Source organism: Cucurbita pepo, unplaced genomic scaffold, assembly GCF_002806865.2.
Source record: "Cucurbita pepo subsp. pepo cultivar mu-cu-16 unplaced genomic scaffold, ASM280686v2 Cp4.1_scaffold000872, whole genome shotgun sequence".
Lineage (NCBI taxonomy): Eukaryota > Viridiplantae > Streptophyta > Magnoliopsida > Cucurbitales > Cucurbitaceae > Cucurbita > Cucurbita pepo.
This window is the reverse complement of record NW_019647080.1, coordinates 1-10,342: the sequence shown is the minus strand read 5'-3', so window position 1 is coordinate 10,342 and position 10,342 is coordinate 1. Positions and strand designations below refer to the sequence as shown.

The following is a 10,342-nucleotide window of genomic DNA, read 5'->3' as shown; positions in this document are numbered from 1 at the left end:
AAACAAACAAACAAACAAACAAGCTTTTCAGCTCTGAAGAAAGCAAATGATAGCATGAAAAGAAATTCCGTGTGATTACTTACGGGTCATAGACCAATCCTCCAGCTTCCATGACGATCACGGCGCCAGCAGCCACGTCCCAAGGACCTCCATAGCCATTTATATAAAATAGATCCATTCTTCCACACGCAATGTCGCAGAGACTTAATGCACATGATCCACTTATCCTAAGAGATCTCGCCTGCAAGCATAATAGATAGAGACTGATGATAATAAACCAAAGCCATTTTGATTGAACTAAGATGTCAACTTTCAAATGAGCTTAAAAATGCACCTTAAAGAGAAGCTTATTGATTCTGCCAGTAGTAGCATCTATATATGATTTGTCACGTGTCGCTGCAATCTGTTCATCCAGCATTCAACAGTTACGATTGGTTTTTCGTGTTATTCAAATTTGTTTATTAAAAACCATATTTCTTTGAAAAAAAAGCCATAATAATCCTTTTTGGTTGGCTTTTGGGCCCACCTCCAACTCACATACCTCTACCTAGACCCCTACAATTAGCCAGAATTATTTAATATCCATCATACATTTATGTGGAGGAATATAATTTAATATTTTTAATATATATTTTTAATTAACCTCCATATTGAAACAAAATCTTAAATTAAATAAAATACCCATGAACGTTTTGATAATGTTTTTGAATTTTGAAAAAAAAAATTATTTATTCAAGCCCACTTCCTAGCCCCTACAATTCCTTCTCTTCCGTTCTAATGGACTTGGATTAACATCAGCCCATTAATTCAAGCCCACTGGGCTCTTGGGCTCTTGTTTACCTCGAGCCCATTTCCACTCTGCACGGATTCGACTATAAGCTTGAAGATACACTCTCGTCAAGGATGTGCCAAAGCTTCAACAAATGCCTCCTTCAGAAGTGGATTAGAGGAAGCAACTCTCGTTGCTGTGATATCAAATTCTGTACCAGATCTGAAGCAAGAACCCCAAAACAAACAAACAAACAAACAAACAAGCTTTTCAGCTCTGAAGAAAGCAAATGATAGCATGAAAAGAAATTCCGTGTGATTACTTACGGGTCATAGACCAATCCTCCAGCTTCCATGACGATCACGGCGCCAGCAGCCACGTCCCAAGGACCTCCATAGCCATTTATATAAAATAGATCCATTCTTCCACACGCAATGTCGCAGAGACTTAATGCACATGATCCACTTATCCTAAGAGATCTCGCCTGCAAGCATAATAGATAGAGACTGATGATAATAAACCAAAGCCATTTTGATTGAACTAAGATGTCAACTTTCAAATGAGCTTAAAAATGCACCTTAAAGAGAAGCCTATTGATTCTGCCAGTAGTAGCATCTATATACGATTTGTCACGTGTCGCTGCAATCTGTTCATCCAGCATTCAACAGTTACGATTGGTTTTTCGTGTTATTCAAATTTGTTTATTAAAAACCATAAGCGATTTAACCCTGTTTTCACTCTTTAATTTGAAGTGTGCTATAAGATCTTGATTTGAATGCTGAGTTTTACCTCAATTGCCAGAAGAGATTTCATTAGTTCATCTTGGGAGGATACTGCAGTATGTAGAAATTCATTTAAGAATTTGATGTGATGTGACAAAACTATCCATGTAACAGCTCAAGCCCCACTAGATATTATTGTCATCTTGGGCTTTCTCTTTTAAGCTTTCCCCTCAAGGTTTTTAAAACGTATCTGCTAAGGAGGTATTTTCACACCCTTATAAAGAATGTTTCGTTCTCCTCCCCAACCGATGTGGGATCTCACAATCCTCCTCCCTTCGGGGCCCAGCGTCCTCGCTCGCATTCGTTCCTCTCTCCAATCGATGTGGGATCTCACAATGGTTGGGGAGGAAAACGGAACATTCTTTATAACAATGTAGAAACCTTGACCTAGCAGACACGTTTTAAAAACCTTGACATAGCAGACGCGTTTTAAAAACCTTAAGGGGAAGTCCGAGAGGGAAAGCCCAAGAAAGACAATATCTGCTAGGGGTGGATGGGTTACTACAAACCATGTCTAGTGTTTTTGCTTGAAAGGTAGAACTTAAAAGATCACATGAACTCACCTTTAATGGCTTTCCCATTGAGATACGCCCCTTGTCCACGAATGCCAGTAAAAAGCTACACATGATACAGACACGATTGAATAGAACTATAAATGACTTTGGCCAATAAAAGCTGATAAGATAGCCAATATTAGAAGTACAAAGATCAAATCAAAATAAGTGTAAAGTTTCAGACATTATAAAGCAGAATCCAAACTATACTGTTCTAACAGTCACACATTTCCTCACCTCATCAATGATTGGATTGAATACAACACCAACTGTTGGAACTTTGCCAATAGTTAAACCAATTGAGACACAAACAAAGGGAAACCTGACAATTTTTTAGAAAGTTAACGAGATTTTTATAAACAAGAAATAAGATTGGATAACCACAGAGCATAGATAAATTAGCACCCGTGAACAAAGTTAGTAGTTCCATCGATGGGATCTACTATCCATGTGGGCTCATCAGTCAGCTCTACAGCACCATTAGCAGCTGTAGTTTCTTCACCAATAAACTAAAACAATGAACGATTGAACCAAATAAGGTCACAGTCCAGTCAAGATTACAGGGCTTTCCCATGAAGAAACTGACTAAAACTCTACCTTGTGCGATGGAAAACGCTGCTTGAGATGACCAAATACAAGATCTTCACAAGCTTTGTCAGTTTCAGTGACCAAATCCACCTGTATTCCAAGACAAAACATAGTAGAATCCATAAACAAAAAACGGATTCAAATTCGACACTGATAATGACGACAACAAAGCGGTACCTCTCCTTTGTGTACGACATGTTTGGTTAAGTAGAATTTCTCACGAATCAACTACAAGAAACGAAATAAAATTAAAATCGGAGAAAAACCAAAATCAACAGTAAAAATTGATTTGGAAAGCGAAACGAGTACACGATCGTAAGCAAGAACAAAGACTGACCTGACCGGCTTTCTTGGCAGCATCGACAGCAGCGGCAAGGAACTCTTGAAGCGAATCTAAAATCAGACGATTTTTTGTTTGCAGATATGATTAGAATGGGAAGATTAGGGTTCATAATATAGAAATGAAATGGAAAAATTGAGAAGTTGCGAGGCGAAATCAAGACGAGAAATGAGGGATTCATTAGCCTACCCACCATGATCAGACATTGTTGGTTACTGGAATAGGGAAGGAGGGAGTTGAAAAATGGTATCAGAAGAGTAGAATCTTGTCATCCGTTCGTCTGATCCATGTTGCCCAAGTAGCTTAGACCCTAAGCACACTCATTTATTTATGGCTTCAATAAAAAATAAAAAATAAAAAATAAAAACATGTTAATTACTACTATTTTAATTTTGATTTAAAAAGGAACTTGAAATCCGGACGGTCGGATTTCTATGGGGATGAACTTGAACTGCAAAGTGGAGAGATCAGGGCCGTACAGCTGTATAAACCATGTTCGATACAGTGAAGTTACGGTGTAACTGATGCACCAGAGCATTATCGGCTTCTAAATAGGAAAGTGTTATTACCATTTGCAGAAATTTCGCAGTGGTTGGTGATGACGACTCCGACGTGAACTACTTCAATTTTCTTCCCCTTTCATTCTTCACGTTCTCTCCGACCTTCGCCGATCGCCGATCGCCGCCCGCCGTACCTGCCTTCTATCTATTTATGTGCTCCGGCTTTTCACGTTGATCGGCCTTCTGTTTTACTTGGTGGTGGTGGCCCACCTTCAATGTCTATCGCCGAATTTCCTGCCACCGTCGAACGGGTCCACATCAACAGCGGTACTGCCGACGCCGAACACTGCCTGCTTAATCGCCACAACTCTCAGGGTCACCGTCATCCTTGCGTCTCGTCCAAGCGCAAGTTAGATGACTATGCTGCCAGTCTTGACGACGAGGACGAGGACGCTCCGTTGTTTGACTTAATTTCTATCAGAATGAAGAAAGACGAAACGAGTGCGATCGACTCCTCTTTTGATGGACGGTTGGGTGAAGGAACTAGCTCCGACTTTGAGTATCGGGGTTTTGATGATTCCTCGACCTCTATGGCGGCAGAAACCTCACTAAAGCCCATTCTCTCTCCGCACGAGTTGCAATTTTTTGTCAGAACGATGTCCGTCGGGAATACTATGGTAATGCTCGCCAATACTAACGATACAGTGATGTCGCTTCATGAGCGGATACAATCTATTACGCGCATACCAGTTTTTGAGCAGAGGTTGATATATAGGGGAAGGCAACTCCAGCACGAACAGTCACTACGCGAGTGTTCGATACAGAACAATGCCGAGCTGCAATTAGTTGGTCGCATGAGGAGCACGGAGCATCCGAAAGCTTGGCAGATTGTTGACGACATGGTTTCATTGGTTCTACGACTTTATAGGGGGGAGGTTGTGTTTTCTGCTTCGGAAATTCTCACTACCTTGATGACCGATTTCTTAAGTTTGGCTACGCAAACGGACTTAGATCCGGCAATGAAGCAACTCCAGGTTTTCTTGTCCCTTTCTGCCCCAGCAGCGCTAGTGATGCTTTATTTGTCTCCGATTAAAGGAAATACAGATTGTGCTGATAATTTGATTAAGCATTTTATGGATTTGCTTTGTCATTCAGTTCCCAAATCGTTAAAAAAGTGCTGTGCGATTATAGTATTAGAATTTTGTAATTTGCTTAGGAGAGATACTCCGGAGGACAGTTTATATGTTTTATGCCGCAGTACACTGGGCTCATTGTTGGAAACTGATGGCAATAGTCGCGGGATGAGATGCTTAGAAAGTGTTTGGGGACCCATCAAAACGCCCGAGCTTTTTCCGTTTGTTAATGAACTGGCCAATAAATTGTCCATCGAATTATCCTCAAGCATACGGTCTCCCACAAGTGCAGGGCCTTCTGTGACTGATATTAGTGATTTTACAGCATTTTTACTTCCTTTACGCAATGCAATTCCAGAGAAATTGAGTTTTCATGGCTCCAAGAATGTGCCACTGGATAGGGGAGGCTTTAGGGATTCTTCTTATGGAGAAGAGGGTGAATTTCTTCATAATATATATCTTAGTTTGTTGAAACAGATGGATATATGTCTTCAAGGAATGGAAGCTTTCTTGACCGACAAAGGAAAGGGGAACTGTGTAATCCCCTACATAGGATGGTCTCAGTATCTTCCAATTCTAAAAGAATTGAATGACATCTCCCTTCTTTTCCAGGGTCTTAAAGAAGAATTTTGGGCAATCATGAGGCCAAGGAAATCTTCTATTTGTGAGCTCATTATTAGATTTGCAAAGCGAGCTGATGATTATTCGTGGATTCTTTGCCACAAGGATGTAATAAATTCTGAATCTAGAAGACATCTGTCAATGCTTATGTTTCCTGAGCCAACAGAGGATTATGAGGAACTGCAGGAAATGCTGATTGATAGGTCCCAATTATTGGAAGAATCTTTTGAGTACATCACAAATGCGAGTGTTGAGGCTCTACGCCATGGACTATTCGTGCTATTCAAAAATGAGGAGGCTACGGGCCCTGGTGTCTTGCGAGAGTGGTTTTTGCTGGTCTGCAAGGCTATTTTTAACCCACAAAATGCCCTTTTTGTTGCATGTCCTAATGATCGAAGAAGGTTCTTTCCCAACCCTGGTGAGCTTACTGACGTGTTCCTTTGATAGTAGTTTTTATTTGATACTTGTTCTTCTGAATGTAAACAAGTAACCATGATTATGAATACAGAAGTTGCCTAAATGTTTTTCACTTTTAATAAAGTTACAGTACTTCTTACCCATACACCAAGTGGGGAACCTCCCACGCAGGTTGCTTTTGGATTTCATTTTGCATGAATAAATAGAAGTGTTGCTATTTAGTTGATTTTGCTAGGTAGGGCTGGTAGACCAAGTGCTTATTAAACTGATACTTTCAACCATACCAGTGGACTCTGTAGGTTAATCGTTCATTTGGTAAATAAAGAAAATTATTAAAGTTTTCCATGATGATTAAGTATATTCCTCATCAATTGTGTGCACGAGCAAGTTCTAATGTCATTCACTGCTTTTAAAAAAAATTTAATTGAAGAGAGTATTTGATTGCACTCAGCTTGCTTTTAGCCTTTCTGTCACTGCATCTATGGCAACATTTAATCGCAAGATAATTTTGGAGGAAGATGAGTTGGTAGGCGAAGTGAGGCAAAACAATGATTTAGGGACAGATTTTATTAGTTTTGGTGGCTGTGAGATCTGAAATCAGATTCTCAGGCACTGTTCACATGATGGAAAGGGCATAAATTACAAAAACTAAACGACTGAAATTTTGCCTCATGTAACTCATGAATCCCCCCTTTTAGATTCAAGTTAGTAAATCTCATACTAAATAGTTTATGTGGGAAAGTTGTAGGATCTTAGGTATAGTGATTACTTATTAACTTGGTTGAAAGGTTTTTTTTTTTTTGGAGAAGAGATAGGATGATTTCATTCCAAAAGATCAAAGATACTGCCAAAGGCAAGTAAATTATCTAACTCCTTCTAATGAAAGGTTTCAAAAGATCAAATTGGTTGAAAGGTTTGACTGTGCAAAGAGTGAAAGATGTGAAACTCTATGAGTGAAAACTATTCATTTTTTAGATTCTGTGTAGGAGGTGAAAAAGAGATCTGCCACTTGGAAAAGGAGCTTCTTTTCGTACAGTAGTAGACTGATTCTCATTCATTCGGTGAGTGGTATCTCTCCCTATATATATATTTTTTTCTCTCTTTAGAGCCCTTGTTCTATCTGTAACACCGTCGAGAAACTTATGTCGGATATTTTATGGGAAGGAGGTTAAAAGGGGAGAAGCACACAAATGATGAATTGTTAGGTTGTGGGAAACCTGACTTGCAACAAACCGTTGCTGACCAAATGGCTCTGGCATTTCCTTGATGAGTATAATATTCTTTGGCATAGGATTATTGTGAGTAACAACGGTCCTCATTTGTTCGAATGAGTAATGGGTGGGATTAAAGGCACTTAAAGAAGTTCTTAGAAAGACATTTCTTATATGCTTCCTTCCTTTTTGGATATGATTCAATGTTATGTGGGTAATGAGAAGGAATGTACTTGTGGGAGGATAAGTGGTTGTGGGATAGATCCTTTTGCTCTACGTTTTCCCATTTATATCATATGTTCTCTGTAAAAAGTTGTTTTGTGTCTAATATTTTATTCCTTCATGGAGCTTTAACTCTTTGTTGTTTGGTTCCTTTGTTTGTTATCTGATCATTGGAGAGTTTGAGCTTAGGCCATGGAGAGGGATATTCACTCTTGATGTCATAACCCCATTGGTGTTTCTTCTTCCTATTCGTTCTTTTAGCATTTGTCGAACCCTTCTTTGTTAAGGTTTAATTGGTGAGTCCATTTTTTTGGTTATGTGGAAGGTGAAAATTCCAAGGTTTAGTTCTTTGTTTGGAGGTCATCCACGGAAGGGTAATACCTTAGATTGGCTTTCAAGAAAGATGCCTTTTTGGCTGGGCCTGTTTATTGCATTCTTTGTCAGAAGGCAGAGGAAGATCTTGTTCATTGTGTAGTTGCGACTATACTTGGATGGTATGGAGTCTCTTTTTCGATGTGTTCAACATTTAGCTTGCCAAACACAAAGACCTTGGGGAGATGATTGAGAAGTTTCTTCTTTATCCACCTTTTTGAGGGGGCGGAGATTTTTGCAATAGGGGGAGTTTGTGCTTTGTTATGGGGTTTGTGGGGTTAGAGAAATAATAGAACTTTTAGAGGGTTGTAGACAAATCCTAGTGATGTTTGACCCCTTGTCATTGAAATGTTCTTTTTTTCAATGGCTAAAAACATCATATCATGTACTACTATCAGCTCGATTGAGCCAAAAGTTCTTCAAGGAGAAATATTTTCTAGAACAGACCATTTGGATAGAAAATCTCACCAACAAAAAGGGTATTGTTGCTGAAATCTCTCTGCTTCATGGAAATGGTATTCTTAATGAGCTCTTTATTCCAGTGGGCGAAGAACGAAAAGGTTGGACAAGTTTCTTCAACCTTCAACCTCATTGAAACTACCTTCCGTCGCCCACCAAAAACCCGACCAACATCCAAATTTTAATCAACCTCATAATAGAAAGGAAGACCACAATCGCCTTATCTGACTCACACAACCCCTGCTTACTACTAAAAAAAACTGCCATAAATGTCAGAAGCATACCTCTCGATCCTTGCTTATACAAAACTCTTCAATAATACTGATTACCCCGCTATATCTTGGTGTAAATTCTCCAATACCGATTACCTTCCTATACTCATAAATCCCTCATTTTCCTTCTTTTTTTTTTTCTTAAACAACATGGATAACATCCCTTCTGTAAATATCAAACATCAAACATCAATGAAGTTGTCTCTTATTAAAAAAAAATGTTTCTCTGTAAGTGTCGTCCATGAAAGTTTTTGTAATTATTTTTTAGGTTGGAGCTCCTTCCATTGGTTGGACTTTTTTGTGGGCTTGATTTTTTTGTGTGCCTGTATTATTTCATTTTTTTCTCAATGAAAGCTCGGTTCTTTACCAAAAAAAGAAATCGACAGATTCAAGATCTGCTCTACCACCCCCACTTAACTGCTTTGTTATTGGATAGTGCCTCTTGTCCACTTAACTGCTCTGTTCTTGGATAGTATCTGTTGTTCCCTGTGATAATGAAGTTTGTAATTTACCAGTAGAATTGAAGAATATGAAGTTTAAAGCTATTTTTGGTTAATTACTAATCTAAACTCGATAAGAATTAAGAGCAACTCTTTTAATGCAGCAATATAAAGTATGTGGGAAGTAATTTTTAAGGCTGATGTATGTGGGAACTAGCATTCATATTCTCATCTGAGATTTTAAGATCCTCAAGTGCAGTGTTCCTTACTCAGTTATGGTGCTGTTTATAAATTGTGTGTGATGCAAACGGTAGTCGCAAATTATTCATATCTTTACATGTATGATTATATGTTGCAGTTTCAAAGGTGGACCCTATGCATCTCAGTTATTTCAGTTTTTCTGGCCGAGTTATTGCACTAGCTTTGATGCATAATGTGCAAGTAGGTGTTGTCTTTGATCGTGTTTTTTTCTTGCAATTGGCTGGAATGTGTATCTCCTTGGAAGATATACGAGATGCTGATCCATACCTGTACGGTAGCTGTAAGCAGATTCTTGATATGGACGCTGAGCTTGTTGATTCAGATGTTTTAGGACTTACATTTGCTAGTGATTTCGAGGAGCTAGGGACAAGAGAAGTTGTGGATCTTTGTCCTGGAGGCAAAGACATGGTTGTCAATAGTAAGAATCGTAAGGAATATGTTCAGCTTCTCGTAGAGAACCGCTTCATGAAATCTGTCTCTAAGCAGATATCATATTTTGCAAATGGTTTTACTGATGTACTTGCTGATAAACGATCACACAAATGCTTTTTCCAAAGCCTAGAGCTTGAAGATCTTGATTGGATGCTATATGGGAGTGAAAGTCAAATCTCTGTTGAAGATTGGAAGGCGCACACTGAATACAGTGGCTACAAAGAAACTGATCCTCAGATATCCTGGTTCTGGAAGGTATGCATTTCTAGAATTAGTTTCTAGTAGCAGCTTTATCTTCAGTGTTTTGCACGGTTTGCCTGCTGTTCCTTTTCACAACTTCACAATTGGTTTGCATATCACATTCCTTTTACGCTTTTGCATTAATGTATTATCTTGCATGTATATGCAGCTAGTAAATGAAACTTCGATGGATTATTAATGATGAGTTCCCTACTTTTCATGGCAGATTGTGTCTGCAATGACACCGGAGCAGAGGGTTAATCTTCTGTTCTTCTGGACCTCAGTGAAATACCTTCCAATCCAGGGTTTCAATGGCTTGGCTTCAAAGCTGTACATTTACAAGTCTTCATCGCCATACGATCATCTTCCCTCTTCTCATACATGCTTTTTCCGGTTGTGTTTCCCTCCTTATCCCTCCAAGTCGATCATGAAAAGACGCCTCGAAATTATCACTCAAGAGCACATTGGATGTAGCTTTGGTACATGGTAACCCCCCTTTTGCTTGCTCGTGTTCCAGACTTCCAGTCCCAGTACATTTATGGTATACTGTTGTCTGCACATATTTTTGTTCTTGCCTTGTACAGAATCCATAGATACAAATGTCATACTTGTGTTCTGTGAATCTAACTCCGTTTTAACTGTTCGATGTCTTAATCGTCCTGTTAATAAAGTGTCATTTCTGCTTTTGTCATGTCCAAAACTATGTTACCAAAAAGGAAAATGTTCTCT

The 10,342-nt window shown here is 39.0% G+C and overlaps 2 protein-coding genes across 4 annotated transcripts; one reads left to right on the top strand and one right to left on the bottom strand.

Annotated features, from left to right (window-relative positions):
• Positions 1-60: 60 nt before the first annotated feature.
• On the bottom strand, positions 61-3,367 carry LOC111785977 (inositol-phosphate phosphatase-like). 3 transcript variants are annotated; one of them, XM_023666332.1, is made up of 11 exons: positions 3,223-3,367; positions 3,031-3,086; positions 2,871-2,921; positions 2,703-2,783; positions 2,511-2,614; positions 2,343-2,427; positions 2,115-2,169; positions 1,559-1,602; positions 1,347-1,415; positions 1,096-1,253; positions 714-991 (listed from the first exon to the last, which is right to left on the bottom strand). In XM_023666332.1, the coding sequence occupies exons 1-11, from the start codon at positions 3,227-3,229 to the stop codon at positions 898-900; spliced, it is 804 nt and encodes a 267-aa protein (XP_023522100.1). In that variant the 5' UTR covers positions 3,230-3,367; the 3' UTR covers positions 714-897. The 3 variants fall into 3 exon arrangements, with proteins under 3 accessions (XP_023522101.1, XP_023522100.1, XP_023522099.1); XM_023666331.1 differs by having other exon boundaries at positions 3,227-3,367; XM_023666333.1 differs by lacking the exons at positions 714-991; positions 1,096-1,253; positions 1,347-1,415 and adding exons at positions 61-241; positions 335-403 and having other exon boundaries at positions 3,227-3,367.
• Positions 3,368-3,603: 236 nt separating this feature from the next.
• Positions 3,604-10,304, top strand: LOC111785976 (E3 ubiquitin-protein ligase UPL5-like). Its single transcript, XM_023666330.1, has 3 exons — positions 3,604-5,705; positions 9,039-9,628; positions 9,840-10,304. Exons 1-3 carry the CDS (start codon positions 3,809-3,811, stop codon positions 10,101-10,103), a joined length of 2,751 nt encoding a protein of 916 aa, XP_023522098.1. The 5' UTR covers positions 3,604-3,808; the 3' UTR covers positions 10,104-10,304.
• The last annotated feature ends 38 nt before the right edge of the window (positions 10,305-10,342 follow it).

Bases quoted from the DNA above. Each gene is read 5' to 3' on its own strand.
- LOC111785977 (XM_023666331.1), bottom strand. The intron at 2,922-3,030 runs GTCAGTCTTTGT...CGTTTCTTGTAG, and splicing joins CTGCCAAGAAAGCCGGTCAG to TTGATTCGTGAGAAATTCTA. The intron at 1,254-1,346 runs GTGCATTTTTAA...TTATGCTTGCAG, and splicing joins TCAATAGGCTTCTCTTTAAG to GCGAGATCTCTTAGGATAAG.
- LOC111785976 (XM_023666330.1), top strand. From the start codon at position 3,809: ATGTCTATCGCCGAATTTCCTGCCACCGTCGAACGGGTCCACATCAAC. The intron at 5,706-9,038 runs GTGAGCTTACTG...TATATGTTGCAG, and splicing joins AAGGTTCTTTCCCAACCCTG to TTTCAAAGGTGGACCCTATG. The intron at 9,629-9,839 runs GTATGCATTTCT...TTTTCATGGCAG, and splicing joins AGATATCCTGGTTCTGGAAG to ATTGTGTCTGCAATGACACC.